The sequence below is a fragment of the Schistocerca gregaria genome, chromosome 5, assembly GCF_023897955.1.
Source record: "Schistocerca gregaria isolate iqSchGreg1 chromosome 5, iqSchGreg1.2, whole genome shotgun sequence".
Classification (NCBI taxonomy): Eukaryota; Metazoa; Arthropoda; class Insecta; order Orthoptera; family Acrididae; genus Schistocerca; species Schistocerca gregaria.
In genome coordinates this window covers 347910850-347935626 of record NC_064924.1, presented here as the reverse complement: position 1 = coordinate 347935626, position 24777 = coordinate 347910850, and the positions used below count along the sequence as shown (strand labels likewise).

Below are 24777 nucleotides of genomic sequence, written 5' to 3'. Positions count from 1 at the left end.
ACTTCCCAGTTTGTGAACTTCTCCTCGTTGTTCTCATACCATTGCTTGGCAGCACCCTCCAAGTAGAAAAATACTTCAGCCAAACACACGGTGTCATCCTATTTGTTAAATTTGGCAATACACTCATATAACCCTCCAAGTAGAAAAATACTTCAGCCAAACACACAGTGTCATCCTATTTGTTAAATTTGGCAATACACTCATATACCTTCAGCCACTTGTTTGGATCTTGGACATCATCAGCAGAAAACCCGGGAGGATGTCTTCATGTGGTGGTGCACAGTTGCTGTCATTGTAACGTCGTCGTCTTCTGTCTCTGATAGATTGCGATCTGTTGAATATAGCTCAAACTCGGGTCATGACCTGATGGGAGAAACTGTGTCGTCGATAATGTGCGCTATCACTAGTTCCAACACCCAGCATCTCCACCAGAATAATGTCACGTAGATGGTGTAATTAGATGAATGACGAACATTAACTTCACTTAACAAAGGTTTAATCAGCACTTGCACATACAGGAGCATGGAGTGAACTGCCTCCGGCCAAAACACATACTGTATATATACAGCTACAGAACTTTCCAGTACAATGTTTCTTCACATTTGTGGATACTTCTTGTATGCACTCAAACCAAATAAAAAAAATTAAAATTGTACAGTTCAGGTGAGTTCTGAACTCACATTCCTCCATGTAACAGTTTATTATTATAACCACTACACCACGGAGCTACTCAGCTTCTTCTGCGACAATATATAACCGAGAACATGTTACCAATTAATTTCTGTATGCTCTACGCATTATATAACAAAGCAGACAGAACAACAAGCTTTAAAAGCAAGCCAACAAGCCATTTCTTGAAATTTCATACTTATTTGCTTTTCCCAAGAAATTAGGTAATGTTTATAGCACATGCGTTTAACATGAGTGAGGGTGGAGGGAGGGCAAGGGGTGGACGGAAGGGGGGAGAGGTGGGGGAGGGGGGATTAATTTCCCTTCGAAATAAATTCAAATTGCTATCAAAAACAGTTTCAACTACTGGTGTCAATAACTTAGATTCTGCTGCAACAGTTGTTACTTATTCAATCAAACATCTACACCTTTCTGACGCTATATAAAGTGAGTGGTAGTAACACTACAAAACAAAACACTTACTGATGATGTCACATTTGAAAGTATCTTCAAGAGGGCAGCTGCCATGTACGTTGGATTTTCTTCAATTGTGGCACACGACACTAAGGCCTCTCTTATGGAATCCATGTGAGTTCTATTCTTTTCTCTCACCACAGTTCGTGCTTCTGGATCAGTTGACAACAGCACATACATGATGACTGGAAGTTGTCTACGGAAGAATAAATGCAATTCAATAAAGCTGTGATTTTCTTCTAAACTGTTCCTGTTAGTCATTCAGGAACAAGCTTGGTAAAATAAACTACCGCCATAAAATTCCCTATTTATAAAACATAGTAACAATTATCATGCAACATGCTAAAAACAAGTGAAAAATTTATACTATGAATATAATAAAACTACTCTTCTCACTGAAGTGCATGTAGAAAAGTTACTCATGAAAGACACTGAAATTGATGGTGTTTTCAAGCTCTAACACTCAGATGAGGACTGTTTTTAAAAAAACTTGCAACATGTCATTTTCGCATTACAGTAGGAGTTATCCATACAGAAAGGATAGCGTTAACACAAGAGCATGGATAGGAACAGCAAAATAAGAGTGAGCAAGATAATTAATTAATTTCATAGTATGCCCTATTCTTCATAAATTTTACTGATTAGATGAAGGGAAACCATGAACAGCTAATTTATTGTGCAGCAGTGGAAAGTCTGGATTGTAATATCAACAACGTTATAGAAAGAAGAGAATGCTACTCGCTGTGAAGATGACATGCTGAGTTGCAGGCAGGCACAATGAAAAGACTGTTACACATTGAGATTTTGGTCAAAGCCTCTTCAGAAAGAACACACACCATCAAGCACACCTCACGCATACACGATCGTTATCTCTGGCGGCCGGGGATTGCGATCATGTGTGCGTGAGGTGTGCTTGCATGTGAGAAAGAGAGAGAGAGAGAGAGAGAGAGAGAGAGAGAGAGAGAGAGAGAGAGAGTGTTTCCTTTCTGAAGAGGCTTTGCCCAAATGCTCATGTGCATGAGGTGCACTTGCTTGTGAGAATCTATGTTTGTTTCTTTCTGAAGGGGCTTTGGCCGAATGCGCAACAGTTTTGTCTGCAACTCAATGTGTCATCTTCACGGTGAGTAGCTATCTACCCTTTTCACATCTTGTATTACTTGATCCATAAAATTGCGGAAATTCAATTGTAACCAGACTGCTACTATTGCTGCTGTAAACCGTTCAGCTATTTTCAGTGAGTCCGGAAATTTTATAAATCATTAAATTTATTAGCAAACATTTGAAATACACTGCGTAGCTACAATTAAGAGAACAAACTGAAATTCCCATATACTTAATTGTGGAGACTATGTTGTTGCTGGATGTACATGGGTATTTTCAGAAATGAAATTTATGTCAGTGATCATATTTCATTAAATGTCTCATCTAGACCCACCATAAACTGCCATCTAAGTTACTTCCCGACTATTTTTTTTTTCTCTGAGAAGTATCACATACATCTCCAATTGTTACAGATTAGGTAGGGAGAGAACGCAACTCTCTCCCTCTCCCTACCTACACACACACACACACACACACACACATATTCTTTTTTTACTTGTCCATAATTCAGAACTATTTATCCTTATCTTTTCAAAAACTCTTTATCTCATGTTTAATTTTTGTTTTCATGTTCAGTAATCAATTCCATGGCACAAAATTAAGTTCTTGTAAAACATCAACAACTGAATGTTGTTCTAAAATTATTTTTTCAACACTATAAATCAGCACTTTGTTGATTTATTAGATAAGTATTAAGCAAAAGTCATGTTATGTTAAACACTTCTTGTGTTCATTTCTTTTATACAAGGCGGGACTGTCAAACAGTTTCATAATATGAAAGTAAGAAATCAAGACTAACCCAACAAGAGCAAAGTGCCTCATTTCTAATTGTAAAAATAACACCAGATTAGTACTGATAAAACAAACAAATTAAGAAAGAGACCTCTAATTTCAAACTTTAACAACTTTATAAGCAGTTCCATTGTAGAAAGAAAATGGCAGGTGAGAAAGAGAAAGAAAAAAAGGAGAACAATAGCATGCTTCCGAGTTTTCTGCTGAGTTGTTTCCATTTTATGCACAATATTTCAATGACCGACCCATCTGTTATGTTGAGGTGCTGCGAGTTTTGCTGCTATATGTAATTGCTGCCTGGAATCCCATCAGACTGCTGGCTGCTTTTACAAGTGGTCTGCCTTTTATTGGGTAGAAAATCCCTGTGATTGGACTGAGGCAGTATATATTGGGTGGGTATGGAGGTCAGGTCTTGTTCCTATGCTGATTAAGGGAATGACTCGTGGAGTGCAGGATTGGGAAGAAGATTGGAATAGGGATGCAATAGGTTGGGTGGGTCGCAGGACACCACTTGGGTGATGTGGGTAGGATATCCCCCATCTCAGGACACAACAAGGGGTAATCATGGCCCTGGTAAAGAATGTGGCTGAGCTTTTCACAGCCAGTGAAACACTGGGTGATTAGAGGAGTGCTGGGTGGTGACTGGTTCACGCATTTACTTGTGTCAGAGGAGGATATGGCACACAGTAGATCTGTGTATGGATAAGCTGGATAGGATATTACCTGTCAATACAGGCTCTGATAAGATTATCGGTGTATTTTAACAATTCCTGCTTTCTAATGCCAATGCGGCATTCCCCAATGGCAAGACTGCCGTCCCACACTATTATAATTGGTGGATTTGGTAACTGACTTTCACCATCAATAACTGAAGCACCAGACAGCATTTCCCCAAACAAATAATACAAGTTTTTGATTACTACCCACTGACCACCTCCTATCATAGTCCACTCATTGGCCTATCCTACCCCAGGGCAAAGTGTGAAAGCAGCCTGTTTTATTTAACAAAAATGCTACAATTACTGCACAGCATTCTACAAAGCATGGCTATAAAATAACTGGACTATTGCTGTAAAAAAAATTATTACAACAACATACATACTACTGGCCATTAAAATTCCTACACCAAGAAGAAATGCACATGGTAAATGGGTATTCATTGGACAAATATATTATACTAGAACTGACATGTGATTACATTTTCACGCAATTTGGGTGCATAGATCCTGAGAAATCAGTACGCAGAACAACCACCTCTGGCCGTAATAATGGCCTTGATACGCCTGGGCATTGAGTCAAACAGAGCTTGGATGGTGTGTACAGGTACAGCTGCCCATACAGCTTCAACACGATACCACAGTTCATCAAGAGTAGTGACTGGCGTATTGCAACGAACCAGTTGCTCGGCCACCATTGACCAGACATTTTCAATTGGTGAGAGATGTGGAGAATCTGCTGGCCAGGGCAGCAGTCTAACATTTCCTGTACCCAGAAAGGCCTGTACAGGACCTGCAACTTGCGGTCGCACATTATCCTGCTGAAATGGAGGGTTTTGCAGGGATCGAATGAAGGGTAGGTCCATGGGTCGTAACACATCTGAAATGTAACGGACTGTTCAAAGTGCCATCAATGCGAACAAGAGGTGGCCGAGATGTGTAACCAATGGGACCCCATACCTTCACGCTGGGTGATACGGCGGTATGGCGATGACGAATACACGCTTCCAATATGCGTTCACCGTGATGTCGCCAAACACGGATGCGACCATCATGATGCTGTAAACAGAACCTGGATTCATCTGAGAAAATGACATTTTGCCATTCGTGCATCCCGGGTTCGTCGTCGAGTACACCATCGCAGGCGCTCCTGTCTGTGATGCAGCGTCAAGGGTAACCGCAGCCTTGGTCCCCGAACTGATCATCCCTGCTGCTGCAAACGACGTCAAACTGTTCGTACAGATCATTATTGTCTTGCAAACGTCCCCATCTGTTGACTCAGGGATCAAGACGTGGCTGCACGATCCATTACAGCCATGCGGATAAGATGCCTGTCATCTCGTCTGCTAGTGATACGAGGCCGTTGGGATCCAGTACGGCGTTCCGTATTACCCTCCTGAACCCACCGATTCCATATTTTGCTGTCATTGGATCTCGACCAACGCGAGCAGCAATGCCATGAAACGATAAACCGCAATCGCGATAGGCTACAATATAACCTTTATCAAAGTTGAGAATGTGATTGTACGCATTTCTCCTCCTTACACGTGGCATCACAACAATGTTTCACCAGGCAACATCGGTCACAACTGCTGTTTGTGTACGAGAAATCGGTTGGAAACTTTCCTCGTGTCAGCACGTTGTAGGTGTCGCCACCAGCACCAAGCTTGTGTGAATGCTCTGAAAAACTAATCATTTGCATATCACAGCATCTTTTTCCTGTCGGTTAAATTTTGCGTCTGTAGCATATCATCTTCGTGGTGTAGCTTATTTTAATGGCCAGTAGTGTATATTTAGTTCTTGTTGCCCTCAATTAGGCCCTTCCTCTATCAACACAATGCTCCTTCCGAATTTTCCACAGATGGAAACAGTGCTGGAAGTCTTCCTCTGTGAGATCCTCAATGATATGTGCCACTTTTTCTTTCACTGCTTCAACTGACTGAAATCCTGCTCCTTTTGATGCAGACTTGATCTTGAGGAACAGATAAAAATCACATAATGCTAGATCAGGCAAAAAAGGTGGATGAGCTAAAACGGAGATGCTGTAGTTTGCTAGATATCTCTTAACAGATAATGTGGTGTGAGCCAATGCATTGCCTTGAAACAAAAACGCTTTTTCTTCCAGAATCACTGTTGTTTTTTTAATTATTTTCTTGCAGAGTTGAGCAAGAACCTTAAGGTTGTAATGTTAATAGTGTCACCTTCAGGAATCCAGTGAAGATACACTATTTCATGAATTAAAAAAAAAAAAAAAGAATCATTGCTTTGAATATACACACATCAAAAAGTTTTGCATCACTCCAGCTCCCAGAACTCCTGATGACAGACATTGACTGCGGATATTGTATCACAAACACAGTCACTTTGACTGTTCAGAGATGTCACGAGACCCACCCAAAGACATAAACAACCAGGAATGAGCAGCGCCTATTAGGCAGAGGGGTCCGACAGCCAATCAGTTCCAGTCATTCCACCAGGAAGGAGATACACAGCTCATCTTATCTGTAGTTCAACAATGCCTAGACGATCAATACCACACTTCGATTGCGTCTGCGATGTTACTTTGTGCCAGGAAGGGCTCTCAACAAGGGAAGTGTCCAGGCATCTTGGAGTGAACCACAGCAGTTGATGACCACTAACTGCAGATTATGGCTCGTGGGGAACCCTGACAGCAGCGCCACCATGTGGAACAATGCTTCTCGTGCAGCCACAGGACGTTGTGTTACGACTCAAAATGTGTGCAATAGGCTGCAAGATGTGCAACTTCACTCCCGACGTCCTTGGCGAGGTCCATCTTTGCAACCATGACACCATGCAGCACAGTACACATGGGCCCAACAACATCTGAATGGACCGCTCAGAATTGGCATCACATTCTCTTTATCAAGGAGTGTCGCATATGCCTTCAAACAGACAATCGTTGGAGATGTGTTTTGAGGCAACCCCATCAAGCTGAATGCCTTAGACACACTGTCCAGCAAGTGCAGCAAGGTGGTTACCTGCTGTTTTGTGGTGGCATTACGTGGGGCCGACGTATGCCCATGGTTGTCATGGAAGGCGCTGTAACAGCTGTACAATACTTGAATGCCATCCTCCGACCGACAGTGCAACCATATCACAGCACATTGGTGAAGCATTCATCTTCATGGGCAAAATTCGCGCCCCCATCGTGCACATCTTGTGAATGACTTTCTTCAGGATAACGACATCGCTCGACTAGAGTGGCCAGCATATTTTCCAGACATGAACCGTATCGAACATGCCTGGGATATATCGAAAAGGGCTATATATGGACGTAGTGACCCACCATCTACTCTGAGGGATCCACGCCAGACAGCCATTGAGGAGTGGGACAATCTGGATCAACAAAGCTTTGAAGAACTTGTGAATAGTATGTCATGACAAATACAGGCATGCATAAATGCAAGAGGGCGTGCTACTGGGTATTAAGAGGTACTGGTGTGTACAGCAATCTAGACACCACCTCTGAAGGTCACACTGTATGTTGGTACAACATGCAATGTGTGGTTTTCATGAGCAATAAAAAGGGCAGAAATGATGTTTATGTTGATCTCTGTTCCAATTTTCTGCACAGTTTCTGGAACCGAGGTGAGGCAAAACTTTTTTTGATGTGTTTAGATTTGCTCATTTGAGCTTTTATCATTCTCAGTGAAGTTGGACATGGACCGGTGCTTAGTTTCTGGACCATAAAGAAAACCAAGATTCGTTGCATGTTGCCACTCTTTCCAAGGAGTTTTCAATGGTATTTAAAGTGTCAGTATAAACACTTCCCACGAGTTGCTTTTCGTTCAATCGTGAGAATTTTTGGCACCAGCTTTAAACACACTTTTCACTTGTTAATCTGGTTATGTAAAATTTGCCTTGCACATCCTTTGTCAATTTTCAGCAACCAAACAAATACTCAACCAATGGTCAGACATAATCAGACTACCTACGTTTTTGATATTTTCATCTGTTTTCAATGTTGAAGGGCATCCCAGGCATTAGTTGTCTTCAAAAACTTCTCAGTAATCTTGTAACTGCATGAACCACTTGAAAACTCACGTGATAAACAGCCTTCATCATACACTTTGCTTCTGTCTACACACACCAGATGCCACATTCGACTGAGAAGACTCCACACGTCACAGCTATTGGTCGTTTCATCTTTGGCACATGTGTCCTTACTCTGTGACAGCATCCGTCTTGTTATTTTATAGCCACACCTCGTATGTGGGTACAACAAGTAATGCAACTGTCTACTCCCACGAATGGCCATCACCAGACTTTGGCGAACTAAAAACTGCTGCACACCACAAGACAAACGACTTCAACAGTTGCTTCACTATGTGCTCCATTTGGATACTCCCTTTCAGCACATGCTTCTCTGAACTACACAGGTGGGAACTGGCTCTCCGGTATATCTGGCAATCCTGCCATCCCCCCGCCCTACATCTCTGCTAACCTGTTCCCAGTGCCTCACCTAACCTTTTGCCTTCTCTCTCCTGTCCACATCACTCCTTTCCCCAATTTCTCCCTAACCACCACCACCCCCTCCTCCTCCTTGCGCTCTCTCTCCCTCCCCCTCCTTGCCTCTCCCTCTCACCACTAGTTTGTCTCTGAATGTGATGTAGCTGCCTTGGGGAATCTCCATTGCAGTATCCAGAAAATAACACACACAATCACCTTAGGCACTGATTCATTCCTAAGTTTGCTTTTTATCATATTAGTCTTACCACATCTACAATCTTCATTTACCACATACTACCTTAAATGTAGTTATTTACTCTGCATCGAAGATTATCTCTTCTTTCCACATGGCTTTCAATAATTGATAATCAATACTTAGTCTCATCAGGGCCACATGCACGTGTGTGTGTGTGTGTGTGTGTGTGTGTGTGTGTGTGTGTGTGTGTGTTTGGGCACGAGATGAGTTCTCCTGCATACAATCTGAATGATGTAGCTTCTGCCTTGGGGAACCTCCAATGCAGCATTCATGAAATAACAACATATACATACAATCACCTTAGCAACTGATTCATGCCTGAAGTCTGCTTTTCTTCATATTAGTCTAACCATATCTACAATCTTCACACTACACAAACTAACTTAAATGTAGTTACTTACTCTGCATCCAAGATTATCTCTTCTTTCCGTATGAGAATTTCATTCACTAAGTGAATATAGCTACTCTCACTGAGAGCACCACCAAATGACTTTCCAAGAATAGAGAGACAATCCAGTGAAGCAACTCGAATGAGTGATACCGGACACGAAAGTGCTATCAGTAGAGCTGGCACTGTTATTTCATCGTAGTTCAACATCCACCCAATAGATGATTCAGACTGCCGAAGAAGTGATGTCGCAAGACACAGGGAACGTAACTGGAGTTCGTAGCTCACAATATTACATTCAATGTCATTTGCTTCAGTCATTGCATGACCAATCCACATATTACTTAGGAAATTCATTTGATTGCTAAACTGTGGGAAGTATTCCTTTAAAAAAAATAAAAAAATAAGTCATTTATGTAACAAACAAAATACAGAACTATAAAAATTTTCAAAACAAAGCCCATAAAGAAACTAACTAGTGTCACAACATTATAGTCAGTCGTCAATATTCTTAGTCAAGAAACTTTCTTTTTAAAATCTCAACCACATCAGATGATTAGACAACCAACCAATCATACATTTAGAGTCTCGAAACATACATTACTGAAGACTGAGCACTTAGCATAATAATCTATAATAAGATCAATTACAGAGAAAAGTCTGGTCGAGAGTTTACAAAAAGAGTTTCCAGCTTGTATACATAACTGTTCACACAAATGACTACAAATACATTTGACTAAAAAGGTGTAAGTTGTCACATTTTTTTCCAACTGTGCAAGATCTTTGAAATTTTAAATAAATCTTCTATGTTTTGAACATGATAAATATAAACTACAGCCATCTGGCATTCACCTCATTCTGAAATGGGAAAACACCACTAAAAATAAAATTACATAATCTACAAGCAATTCATAAAAAAGGCGAACTGGTAAATGCTTATCAGATCACGAAAAAGAGATTTTAATAGATAGTATGTCCTGTTGTGCTCAGTACACTTTGCACATTACCAGTATCTTTGGAAAATTCTAATACTTTCATTAAAATAAAAAATAAATAAAAACAGTGGTGAAACAAAATTATACAGGAGTGGTTTGATAAATCTGGTAAATATTAATGAAAGAATTGATTTTTTTTGTTGTGCCTTTATGGCTGGTAAATCACAGCATCGGAATTGGTCAATGTATCGACTGCAACTGAAAATGGAGAAAACAGGGTTTTATGCTGTTACTTAACATTTTCATTTGAAGAGTGGACTGCCACACAAACCAAAACAGAATTGGATGAAGTTCACGTGAGCTCTGTTTTCTCACTGAAGACCATTTACTTTTGGATTAATGATTTTAAATTTGGTCAGACAAGTACCGAAAACAAAGTGTGCTCTGACCATGCAACAGAGGTCACCTCAAAGGAAACCACTGACAAAATTCATGATATGTTAATGCAAGACCAATGAATAAAAATTAGTCAGATTGCCAAGACTGTAGGCATCTCAACTGAGTGGGTGTATAATATCTTGCACAGAGAACTGGCTATGAAGAAGCCGTGTGGAAGGTGGGTGCAAAATTGTTCACAGTTGACCAAAAGCACATAAGGCACAACATTTTCACAATGTCTAGTGAGGTTTAATCGCAATCAGCAAGACTTCTTGCACTAATTTGTGACTGTTGATGAAACCTGGATCCATTGTTACACACCAGAGTCAATATGGCAGACAAAACAATGGAAAAGGGCTGATGAAAGTGCACTGCAGAAGGCAAAAACCATTTTGTCAGGTGGTAAGATGATGCTCAATGTTTTTTTTTTTTTTTATTTTATTTTTTTTTATTCCCAAGGAATAATCCTCATAGATTACTTGGAAAAAGGCAGAACCATAACAGCCCCGTATTACACTCACTGTTTTATCATCTGAAACTTGATTTGGCTGAAAAAGATCAAGGTTGACATGCAAAAAAATGCTGTACCACCAGTATAACGTACCATCCCACAAATCAGTAATAACAATAGCCAAAGTGCATGAACTGAGTTATAATTGCTTCCTCAATAACCCTATTCACCAGACTTATCTTCAAGTGACTGTTCCATCACCCTATTCACCAGACTTGGAACTTTGGCTTGCTGGGAAGAAATCTTCATAAAATGAGGAAATATTTGCAGGCAACAAGTATTTTGCAGAATTTGACAGAATCAATTTTTCTGATGGCATGACAAAGCTGGAGGATCACTGGACCAATTATATATCTCTCAATGGGGACTATGCCATGAAGTAATTTGAGTTGTTTATGAAACAACAGCCTTACCAAACCACCCTCATAAAGCATCGGCTTTTTAAGAACACAAGCAGATACAAATAATAAAATGCAAAATTGTTCACTTAATAAATTGAGAAAACAACAGTCAAATATGAATTTTCAAAGAAGATAAGAATTGACATCTTGGGTTGTCGGGTGTTGTGCCGGATATCAGTGTTGTACTTGCACGATATTTCGGCCATGTAGCTCGTAACCTTCATCAGGTGTGACCAGTCTCAGGTTGCACCTCATGAAGGTTACGAGCTACGTGACCGAAATATCGTGCAAGTACGACGCTGATATCCGGCAGAACACCCGACAACCCAAGATGTCTTTAGATCGCCGGGAAAGCCTGAAGAGTTACAAGATAAGAATTGTTACTGAGTCTTAAACAGCACAGGAAGGATTGGGAGATCTGTTATAGAACCTGAAGCTGAAACACACAACTGTACATTGAAACATACACAATTACAGAATATTCCTGCTGCATAAAAGTGGAAAATCTTAATGCAGAGGAATTTGAGTCACTAAGGGCTTCTGCAGAAACAGAGAGAAAAAAAAGGAAGTACTATTTTCAGATGAACACAGCTATAACTACAAAATCCAACAAACAAGACTAATACAAAACAATATTTTAGTAAAGTAGACAGTCATTAAATTAGTAATAAAAGGAGTAACTGACAAGTACACTGCATAACAATTAACTGCAAGGACATAATAACAGTAAGGAGGAATGGGAGGTGATGGAAGGGAAAGGAAGAAAATTGTAGTTTACTAATATGCTGACGCAAGATCATTAGTGACAAAGCACTAACTTGGCTTGGACAACACTTGAAGAAGGTATCAAGACATGCACGAAGAACCGAACAACTATGTCTCTTTCAAAAGAAGCATGACCCCTCATGCAATTCACCTTAAATGGTTTAGGGAAAATCATGGAAAACAAATGTGGATGGGATGAGGCAGATGTTTGGTAAAGCAAGAATGACAACAAGAAAATGTAAAGAAAAATGCAATGGGGAAAAAGGCACAAAAATGATTTAAAAATACAATGAGGATGCAGAGGAAATGAAAGAATAGCAAAGTCCTTAAGAGGAAAAACATAACAACAATAACAAACATCAAAACAAGTTACAACGCAGGAAAAAATGAGGATCATTATAGTGATCAACAGCAATTCCTTGCCATGAAGAGATGAGGGGAAAGGCTGGGTGTAAGGGTAGAGAGACTTAAACTCTAAATTCATAATACTTATAGCTTTTTTATCAAATTCAATTCAAGTTCAAATTTATATCTGAATACTACCTGAAAGAATTCTCTCAGTTGTATTATGTATGCACACTTTGTACGCTCTTCCTGGGGTTGTAAACTGCAACCCGCAACTAGGACTTCAAACATTCTTATCAAAAATTTTGCTGCTGTGACAGTTTCCTCTTCATCTCTAACGCCTTTCAGATCCCACCATATACTTGTTCTAAGTTTTGGTGGGACTGTGGTGTATTTTATCAATACTGACACACAGTGAAGAAAAGCTTCCAATGGAAGCTTCTGCATCCTTGCAACTTTAAAGCATTTGTGAATATTGTTGATGCCCAATTCTTTGCCATCTCCAGCTAGTGTTACCTGATGAACAGAGAGAATTATAATTATTTGTCTCTTAAACAATGAAAGCAACACAAGTTACATCAGACATTAAAGAAGAAGAAAACTGAATTACCGATGAGTATTGGTATTTAAAAAAAAAAAGTATAGGAACAAAATGTTGTTTTATTCAATTGAAAGTGGCATTTAAATACTATTTTTCAACATAGTCACCACTTATCATAGCAGTGAGCAATCCTCACAATTCCACAGTAACAAAATTCTGCCACCTGAGATTTCAACCAGTTAAGTCACGCACTCCCAAAGTTTCATATCGTCGTCGAAGCACTGTCTTTATCACTGGAAACAGATGGTACTTACCAGGTGCAAGACCAAGACGATATGGCAGATGAGGAAACACCTCCGACTTTAAAGTATTGAGCACTTCTTGAGTGCTATCTGTTGTACATATTCGAGCACTGTTGTTCAAGAACAAAATTTCTGAGCTCAACTTTCCTCTACACTTATTCTGAATTGTTGATCTCAAGTTCTCCAAGGTCTGACAATACCTCACAGAGTTTACTGTCAGATCACACTCAAGGAAACTGACAAGAAGCACACATTTCTTGTCCCCCGCCCCCCCCCCCCCCCAAAAAAAAAAAAAAAAAAAAATAAAATAAAATAAAATAAAATAAAATAAATAAAATTTGGTCACACAATCTTTCTTGCAAACAATGTCTGAAAGCATTTTCTTGGTTTTTTGGGAGGAATTTGTAAGACCGTACTCCATAGATTACAATTTAGTCTCGCAGTCCAGTCGTTACGATTTGAACAAGTAAAGAGCTACCATCTTTTTCATAAGAATCCAGAAATGTCAATGATGCAGCCATATGTTAGTTCTTGTGGATTTTTTGTCGAATATTTTGGTATCCATCTTGCACAAAATTTGCAATAGCTCAGCTTCAGTGTAACAATCTGGTGCAACAACTTTCATGAAATTTGTGGAAGACCAAATAAGAGTTTTACATTGTGAATCAGCAGTTTTCTTGAATCTTCTCATTAACTTTTGCAACCGGTTCACGAGTCACAATGCTCAGCCACACACCTTGCTCTTCATCATGAATATTAGCCTGGCCACTTTTAAACCTAATGCACCAATGGCACACTCCATCTTCAGTTATGATGTTTTTTCCATACAATTAACACATTTGCCGATAAATGTCATTCGTCTTACAGTATTTTGATGTTACTGACTGTATCTTACTACTGAGCATACTTCACAATTCGGGGGATTATCAATTGTGGCACAGATTTAAAAATCTTATTATAAAATAATGGGAAATGATATGAACCTCACACTGGCATGGCCGAATGCCGAATGAATCGACAAACACTCAGACAACAATATGGTCGCTTTAGTGCCGCCCATTATTGCTGCAGGCAAAAGCATTACACTACTTTCTGGAAAGGTCTTGCAACTACAGTACTGGGTCGTTAGCTCAAATGTGCTATCCAAAGCAAGAAAGATGAATGCGTAACTATTAGTAAAATTTTAAACTCTCACAGAAGTTCTTCACTTTTTAGCTGAACTAGGTTCACCAAATTTCATTCTAATTATGTCCAGTAACTCCTTGCCACATTAATTTATAAGTTCAGCCAACAAACTCTGCCAGAATAGCTTAAGGAAGAATGAAAGTGAGATCAGCAATGAGTTCATTAAAGACAGTGCACAAACTCAAACTGGGGAAAGTTGGAGAAAGAAACTGCCAATGTCATTTTCAGAAAAAACATCCCAGAATTTACACTTTAATTGGTTTAGGAAAACCTAAATCTGCATGGTTGGATGAGGATTTAAACTGTCCTCTTACCGAATGCAAGTCCAGTGTATTACCACTGTGCCATGCAGCCCAGTTGACAAAATTTAATAAGTGGGTTAGTCACAATGTGTTCACTGTTGCTTTCAAAAATTCCACTTTTGTTATTAAACAATGGAAAATTAGATTGGGTCATCTAGAGAAAACCTTCTTAGCCTTCCAAAATCCCAAAGCTCTGGTCTTGTTCAGGTTCATTGATATCTTCATTATGTGGTCTCAGGACAAGGAAACACTATCCTCATTCACTCACTCAGACCTCCTCAACACAGCATGCCGCCTTCCGGGATATTGACCTTGTCTCTGATGGTTACATCCTCACCTCTATCCATACTGAACCCACCAATCAGCAACAGTACCTGCTTTTCAACAACTGTCATTCCTTTCGCACCACAAAATCCCAACCTCACCACCTGGGGAGGTGTATTCTTAATGACAGGAGCTCCCTTTTCCCAGTAAGCTGAAAGTCTCACAAAAGCCTTCACAGACAGACATTATCCCCCAGATCCAGTCAGCAATTAGATTTCCTGTGCCATAACCTCTCACTCCCCCCCCCCCCCCCCCTCCCCACAACCAGCTACAAAGGAGCACCCACTTCACCACCCCATGTCATATCCGGACTGGAACTACTGAACCACAACCTTTGTTGTGACTTTAATCATATATCACCATGCCCTATAATTAGGAACATACCACCCCAGATCATTCCTATCCCCACTGCTCATCACAGGGATGACATCCCTTTGGAAGACCCAGGTCCAAGGCCAGCACAATCCACCCACCCAGCACTTCCTATTCCAGTCCTATCACAGTCTTATCCTAAACCATCAGAGGTTGGGCCAGATGTGAGAGCAGCCACATTACATACCAGTTCTGCTGCAATCATTGGCCGGTTTCTTATACTGCTATGAGTACCAACCAATGTCCACCAGGACAAATGGCCACTGCCAAACTGCAGCTAAGAGCAAAGTGGACCCACCTATGGCAAAACATGCAGCTGCACATAAACATGCTTGATTTCAATGCCAGCTTTACAACCTGGAAATCCGCATCCTCCCCTTCACCACCAGCTTTTCTGAACTGCACGGATAGAAGTTATCCTTTACAACACATTCTCCACTCCCAAAATCATTCCGGCCTCAATTTATGGTAACCTACTGTCCCCACACCCTCCACCCAACTGTTTCCAACCCCTCTGTCCTGTTATCTTCTCACAATTTGCCTCCCCTTATTGTGTGCTGTGCCCTGTTGGCACAACCATCAGTCTTTTCCCCTTCTCTGCACCCCTCCTTTCCACTCCCCAATTCCTCACACACTGCACCTGGAAGCCCTGTCCTGCCACATCCTAGTCCCTGCATGTTCAGCCAGGCAGCGCGGATTCCTCTTCCCCCACCCATACACCAATACACTGCTACTCACCCGCTTCCTCGCCCCACTATGGATTTTCACTCCTGTTCGACGCGTTTCTGTTGCAGTCTGGCCAGAGTGGCCATGAATAGTGGTGTTCTAGCTTCTGTGAATGTGTGTGCATTTTTCTTTTCTGAAGTAGGCTTTTGCCAATAGCCAATATGCAACAACTGTTCAATCATGTCTGTCAGCAAATCAATGTGTCATCTTTATGGTGAGCTCTGTTTTTTTTTTTTTTTTCCTTCCAGATACACACCAGCAGTCCTGGTAATAATCGAAAACCACATGCTACAGCACTGATGAAATGGAGATAAGCTTTGCCAGTCTGTTTTGGCTCCACTAGCAGCATGCTATAGCATTGTGGCATGCGACTTTCAGTGATTACCAGGGCTGTAGGCATGTACCAGCAAATAAACAAAAACTTAATTACAACTCCATAAGCTAATAAAAAATACAATCAATTTCAATGTTTGCAAGCTTTGCATGCTAATTTAAGTTATAAGATCTTCCAAGTTTGTTGAGAAAAACACTGTGCCCTGGCAGCACTGGGCAGCCTAGATTGTGGCAGGACAACATGGGAACATACAACACCAAACCTCAGTGTCCCTGAAACAGTCTGTGTGAGAAGACTCTTTGGTATGGTGATACTGACTGTGCGCTTTGAGTGCCTCAAAATGGTGTCTGAGTTCTACAGAATAAGGATAGTATAGCAGATTTGGATGATATTACACACATGGCTGCATCATTGACAGATACGAGACTGACTACAGTTGGCATGAGGTAAACCGGGATTTGAATGTTGCTCACTGCATCAATTCATAAAGGTGACAGATGAAAATATAGTTCAAATTCAGATTTTTTCTGCATACTGGAAAGCAGTAGACAAATAGAGTACGCTGCAATGAATAAAGCATACACTGAAGTTTTCATTGGTATATTTTTATTGAAAAATCTTGACTGTGTAATTGGGATTTTCACGAGGCAGCTCAGAAAGGAGGTAGATTGATGGCTGTCTGTGTAACTCCTCTTGTGGTTATCTGGAAAATGAAATTAACGTATCACCCTGATCCTTACAGATGTAATTTTATTCACCATAGGGGTTTGATAAAATAAAGAGAGAGAGAGAGAGAGAGAGAGAGAGAGAGAGAGAGAGAGAGAGAGAGAGAGAGAAAAGAAAAGAAAAGAAAAGAAAAAAGGAGGCAATATTGTAGATATTTTTAAAAAAAGGGTCTTTTTTGGGCCCCTCTTTCTTTGCAAAAACAAAATATCAACACAAAAGATATCAGGTACAATGAACTGAAGAGAATTTTCTCCAAGAGAGACCAAATTCATTAAAATTGGATGAAAATTGTAGTGAGGGTGACGACAACCAAGCCAAAAAAACATAATTTTGAGAAAAACTTTACCATTTCACAGGTACTTATCACATATTTTTTAAAAAAAAAGGGACAAAGCTTGAAACTTACAAATATCATCAATGCCTGGTCCATAGTAACTAGTGGATGGCTGCTTTCTGCTACTTTGACCTGATAAGCCCTCATTTTCGTCCTCAAAGTCCTTTCCGTTGCTGAGCGCATTGCCGATGGCATCTCTATCTTCACAGAATCAGAGTGATTCATCCTTATTTCAATTTGAAGGGCATTTGCCACACACATTATCGCATTGAATAGACATACGGCCAAATATGAAGCAATTTCGACAATTTCGCTTCAGCTGGACGCTTCTTTTGGAGCGTATCTCAAAAGAGACTATTGAAACTTTCATTCACATTTTGAGTAAAACTGCCCAAACAACGGCCCAGCAAATCTAGTCTAGTCAAATTGGTATAAATACAGATTGTGAGTACAGGAACCAATCCCCAAACGCCAAGGCACGCCATGCATGCTTGGCTTCAAATGCTCGTGGAATCGTTACTTTTTGGAGTTCACACACAATATTTTGAGGAATAATTCTTCAACATATACAAATTCTGTAATAAAAACTTTTTTTTTTTTTCAGTTGCCCTGCTTTCCCACTTAACATACAGGAAGGTATTAGTGGTCATCTGGCTGTGATAGCAACTATGACTACAAGTATTACAAGGAATGTTGAAAAAAGTAAGAAAATATATTTGCTTAGCAAGATTGATGATACAAAGTGGAATCAACATCAAATATTCAGTGCTGAGGACAAAGATGCGGAGTAGGGAGATTGGTGGGGGGTAGGAACAACATTCAATACGCCTGAGACAAATATTTTCCACGCAAGGTCTTAAGGGATACAAAAGACCTACCATGGTCAGAAAATTGCTAAGTAAATAAAGAGAGCATCACAGATTCAAGAGAAGCCAAATCCTAGCTGACAAATAAAAGCTGGATGAAATGAAAGTGACCTTAAGGAGAGCAATGAGAGAAGCATTCAATGACTTCTAAAGTAAAATTTTGTCAATCGATGTGACTAAAAACCTTAAAGAGGTTCTGGTGTTACACAGAATCAGTAAGCAATTTGGAATGATCTATTCACTCAGTGACCACACAGGCACCAAACAGAAGATAATAGAAGGCGAAAATACTGAATTTGGTATTCCAAAATGTTTTTCATCACAGAAGATCATAATATGATCCCTCTTTCCAATCATCAAACGAACGTCAAAACGGCAGATACTGAGAAACTATTGTGGAATAGAAAAGCAACCAGTGGAGGAAAGGCAACAGGACCAGATGAGATACCTATACTATTCTACAAGGATTATGCGAAAGAACTTGCTCCCCTTCTAGCAGCAGTTTATTGTAGTTCACAGGAGCATCAATGGGTGCCTAGTGACTGGAAAGAAGCACAGGTTCTAGTTTTCAAGAAGGTTCACAGGAATAAACACATAATTATACGCCTACATTGTTCATGTCAAACCATTGTAGAATAGGTTTTATATGCTCAAGAACCACAACTTCCTGGAGAACAAAAAACTGCTCTACAAAAATCAACATCAATATTACAAACAGAGATCTTGCAGTTTTACAAACAGAGATCTTGCAGAACTCAGCTTGCTCTGTTCCTCCACAAGATTCCACAGGGCTACAGACAATGGCACTCAGGTTGATGCCATGTTCTTTGACATCAGGAAGAAGACATATGACACTGTCCCACGCTGCTGTTTAGTGAAAAAAGTATGCGCTTACCGAGTATCAGATCAGATTTACAATTGGATGGTACAAAATTGAAAGGTGTAAACATAATTTCTGGTGTACATTACTGTTTACAATATATATAAATGATCTAATAGAAAGAGTTGGAAGCTCTTTAAACCTGTTCGTAGATGATGTGACTATCTATAAGACAGTAGCAACACTAGAAAACAGTATCAATTTGTAGAATGATCATAAGGAGAGCAAAGAGAGAAGGATTCAACGACTTTGAACGTAAAATTTTGTCAACCAATGTGACTAAAAACCTTAAGGGGTTCTTGTGTTACACAGAATCAGTAAGCCATTTGGAATGGATTAGTCAGTCACTCAGTGACCATACAGGATTGATGAATGTTGCAGGCTATGGCAGTTCACCCTGAACATAAATAAATGTAACTGTTGCACATACATAGGAAAAGAAATCCCCTAGTGTACAACTGCACTATCAATGACAAACTGCTGGAAACAATATCTACCGTAAAACATCTAGATGTAACTACCCATAGTGACCTTATGTGGAATGACCATATAAAACAAATAGTAGGAAAAACAGGTGGCAGACTGAGATTAATGAGAAGAATCTTAAGGAAATGTAACTCATTCACAAGGGAAGGGGCTTAGAAGGTGCTTGCTTGATTGATTCTTGAGTACCGTTCATCAATGTGGGACCCTTACCAGGTACATCTGATAGAAGAGACAGAGGAGATCCAACAAAGAGCAATGTGCTTGATTACGGGATTGTTTAGTAAGGATACGAGTGTTACATAGATGCTTAATGAACTCTAGTTGCAGACACTACAAGAAAGGTGTTCTGCATCATGAAGAAGTTTACTATTATAATTTTGAGAGAGTACTTCCCGGGAAGAGTTCGACAACATATCACTTCTTCCTGCAAAATGACCACAACAAAGAAAATTTCGAGGAATTAGAGCTAATACAGAAGCTTACTGACAATGATTCTTCCAAGGCAACATTTGTGGGACGAACATGGAAGGGAGGATCAGTTTTTGATGCCAGAAGTACCCTTCAGCAAACACTGTCAGGTGACTTGCAGAGTACCGAGGTAGATGTAAATGCTAACTGTGCTACAACCCAGAACCAAAATCATTATCTTTTCTGAAGTGCCTGAAAAAACTGATCACAGAGCGTCTGTGCTGGCTAGTGTCAATAATTACATGACTGAAGATTAAGTACTCTCACGGATATGATGGAGTATTTAGCAAAATACTAAAGTACTGAGCTGCACATGTTAGCCCTGTATTTAGCCATGTTTGTAATTTTTCCTTTAGTCAGTTTCCTGAAAGATTAAAGCACTCAGTAGCAAACTCATCTTATAAGAAAGGAGAAAGGGATATTGAAGACAATTTTAAACCTATTAATAGGCCATCAGTGATTGCTAAAGCTGTTGGGGCCATTCCTGTTCCTTATGTATACAAACAAAGTGCCTTCTACTATTAACACGTGATTCTAACATATTTCTGTTTGCTGATGACACTGGCTCGGTAGTAAAGGACATTGCGCAAAATATTTGCACTGTTTCAAATAGTGCAGTTCCAGACATAAGTTCATGGCTTGTAGAAAATAAACTAATGCTAAATCATGGTAAGACTCAGTTTTTACAGTTTCTAAAACACAATTCAACATAACCTAATGTTCTAATGACACAAAAAGGGCATTTAATTAGTGTGACTGAACAGTTCAAACTCCTAGGTGTTTGGATAGACAATAATTGTCGTGGAAAGCCCATGTTCAGCATCCTGCACAAAGACTTAACGTTGTCATTTTTAAAATTAGAATAGCATCTGAAGTAAGTGATAGCATGATACTGAAAGTAGTCTGCTTCACTAATTTTGATTTGCTTATGGTGTATATTATTATATTTTGGGCTAACTCTTCCCATTCTCAAAAGGTATTTTTGATTTTGAAACAGGCAGTTCTGGCAATAAGTGGTAGAAGTTTGCAAACCTCTTGTCGATCTCTGTTCATTAGTCTGACTATTCTGACATTGGCCTCTCAGTGTGTGTGTGTTTGTGTGTGTGTGTGTGTGTGTGTGTGTGTGTCAAAAATCTTAGCACTTTCAAATCTAAACTGAAGAGTTTCCTAATGGGTCACTCATATTCTGTTAAGGCACTCCTTGAAAAATTAAGCTAATTCCAGTATTGCATTACCGACTGTGTTTATATAAACGGGATTCATAAACATTTTATTTTATCTATTAATACTTTCCTGATGTAATTTCATGTACTGACACATTCTGTGACCATGGAGATTTGCTGCTCAATTTGGTTCTACAGAACTAGATGTGTGAAATAAAAAATCAAAAACAGAGACCTTGATGCAGCCTATGAGTCACACTTCTCCCACTAAACTGTGTTCCATGAGCTTCAGGAGGCTGACACATAAGTTTTGCAACCTGTTATATGCTTTCCCCTTACGCAAAAACACTGTGTTTGCTTAGCAAACAGCAAGTCTTCCCCAGCATAAATGGACCCAGGAACAGTGAGGTAGCGACTTGTTTATAAACAATTTTCAACTTGATCTAGGAGTGTCATTTCCCAGTCAGCTGATTGTAAACATGCCTGGAACACATCACTGTGCAACTAATAGTGTCAGCTGTGCTGATACAGACACATCATTCTTTCATCTGTAGCAGGAACATTTTAGGGGCATGTCCTGCCCAATGCATACCTAGTGCTACTTGATGGCTGCCATCTACGAGATTTTGCAAGGTGGTTTGATATGTACCTGGTTTCCATTTGATTTCTAACAATGCCTAACCAGACAAAGTTGGCTTGGTGGACAGACACCCACAACATGAAAACCTCTCATGCTCCCTCCCAACTGAACGTATACGAGACACTGCACACTGAAGGGCTGCCGTTTTTTTATGCCAAGTGCTGAAATGGTTCCTTTGAAAAGGCCACAGCCAATTTTCTTCCTTGTCCATCCCCAATTCGAGTTTGTACCCCCCATCTGTAATGATGTGTCATCTTTGGGATATTAAACTTTAATTATGCACCTTTCCTTCATTTTTCGTGAAAATATTCTAAAGTGATACAAACACATCACATGCCATACTGAAATACTCACTGATCAGTGAAGAGATATTATAATTCCATAAGAGAGATTTTCAGGTTAAGACCTACTGTCTACTGGAACAATCATTATGCTGTCTCATGTATGTGGTATTTTTCTGACCAACAGTCACCTTTAAAAAAATGTAAATGCCTTTACCTTTGAGCCTTCAACATATGCTACAGCCTCATCAAGAATCTTTTTACTCTCTTTTGCAGTAACTTTCTTGGTTATTGCTGAGGATTTAAACAGGAGAGCAAGAAATTTTTCAACAGTGTCGGAATTCTCAGGTTCTACAAGTTGTGCTGCCTCCAGCAAATATTCACTCATTCCAGGTATGCTATGGCAGGTAATGAGGCCTCTAAATGTTTTAACACAGATTTGTGTGGTGTCACATTTATCAGGGTCAGGCATACCTAAAACAATAGAAATATTCATTTAATCACAGTAATAAGTCCCAATTAGAATGGGATTAAATATAAACAAGCAGTACAAGTTCAGTTATCACACATGTACAGACCTCTCCTGATGTATGTCAATAACATGTTAGTTCCAGCAAAAAATGATGTTAAAATGTCCCTAGCAATCTGGGCTTCTGCTTTCCCTCCAGGAAAGAGGTATGGAAAAACAGTAACCAGAATGTGACCATCTTTCTCAAAAAAATTGTTAACTTGTTCACTGCAAATAATGTTTAGAACACTTGCAGCAATTTCAGTCCATTCTCCCCTCAGTATCCAACACTTCTTTGCAAGCTGTATGAGATTCTTCAGTAAATAATCAGGACCCAGTAACAATGTGAGAACAGATGAGTCAAAGCTGCTGAACACTTTTTTCACGACTCTTGGGCTATCATCTTTCATCCGCTCTGATAGACTGTCAACTAGGAGTTGCTCATCAATGGCCTATAACAATATGAAATAATTTACTCATAAAGAAATAATAGACATGTAAATAAAAATACCACAATCAGAATTTCCTAAAAGAAATTGTACACAGGAAGTTGTACTAAGGAGTTATTCATTAGGTATTCTAAATAATAGCAACATCATCAGTATTGGCACCAAATAAGCATCAACAATTAGAAACAGATACAAAGACATGGTTTGACAACTATCAAAAATGTCGTAAGTAAAATCACCGATTTACATAAATTTCATAGAGAGCACTTGATAACACATATTACAGCCCAGTTACCAAAGCACTCATGAGAAATAACTGGTTACAATTGAAGTAATTTATTTATTTATTTTTCAAAAATATAGTCGACCATCAATATATGCAACTTATCTTGTAACACCAATCAGAAAAAATAATTAGTAACAGAATTGACAGCCAATCAAGTGCTTGAAAAAATGAGACTGAACTTTATTATCAATCTGAAACCAAAGATACAGCATGTACTGACAAAAAACACACAGCATTTTAAGCAAGCCAAGATGTGATATGCAACATGTGCACAGTTACCATCATCCATCTAACCACTGCAAACATCAATACTATCTGCAAAAATTCTGAGGAAGACTTAAACTCAACTTAAGCTCACACAATCAAAATCTGTATGGTACTATAAGATTAGAAACTGATAATCACTGAAGTAATGAAGATAATATTTGCCATTCAGTGTGTAAGTACTGACTGGAACCCCTCAGTGTAGTAAAACTCCAGATTCTCCGATTCTTGAAATTTTATAATCAGGGTTTCAGGCGATGGCGAGTGTGTATCTTCAAGAGTCTGCCAATTCAGGTTTTTCAACATTTCCATACCATTCACCCATGAGTGAAACAAATCTCTTACCATGCTTTCCACCCTCCTTTGTACACATTCAGTATCATCTGTTAATCCCATCTGGTATGAGTCCTACACAACTGAGCAATTGTCTACGAGATGCCAGTGAGGTTTGGTTCAAGGAGTATTATTATTATTATTTTACTGAACCACATCTGGCAGAAAAGTTAGAGAATCCATGGCAAGAGTTAACTGAATACATAAGAGAAAATTGCAACAGGCAGATATTTATAATGCAGATGAAAGCAACACATTGTATATAAAAAAAAAAAAAAAAAAAAAACAGACAAGTGCGAGTATGAGTCACACTTTGAGGGTTCTGTATGAACTTAATTATTTACATTGACAATTTACATAGACAATGCTTCTACAAGTTCTGATGGGTGAGTATCAAACTATGTGACATAAATGGCCATATCATTTGACTGTATTGACATAGAACTTTTTTTTTTCTGCCAACTTGATAGCTCCTACCATTCTGAGAAAGAGGGGCTTACCAGATAGATAGATAGATAGATAGATAGATAGATATAAAATAGAAAGAAAGTTCCACATGGGAAAAATATATTAAAAACAAAGATTCCAAGACTTACCAAGCGGGAAAGAGCCGGTAGATAGGCACAATAAATGAAACGCACAAACACACACACACAGAAATTCTGTGTCTTGGAATCTTTGTTTTTAGATAGATAGATAGATAGATAGATAGATAGACAGACAGACAGACAGACACAGTGATCCTA

The 24777-nt window shown here is 39.4% G+C and overlaps 1 protein-coding gene across 1 annotated transcript in view; it reads right to left on the bottom strand.

The window, feature by feature from the left end:
- LOC126272407 (HEAT repeat-containing protein 1) overlaps nt 1-24777 on the bottom strand; it is a 198591-nt gene that overhangs the window by 117710 nt on the left and 56104 nt on the right. The window contains exons 7-11 of the mRNA XM_049975235.1: nt 22770-23151; nt 22409-22665; nt 12460-12777; nt 8880-9250; nt 1153-1339 (exon numbers count right to left, since the gene is read on the bottom strand). Coding sequence (XP_049831192.1) covers nt 1153-1339; nt 8880-9250; nt 12460-12777; nt 22409-22665; nt 22770-23151 — 1515 coding nt within the window. The remainder of the gene's footprint in view (nt 1-1152; nt 1340-8879; nt 9251-12459; nt 12778-22408; nt 22666-22769; nt 23152-24777) is intronic.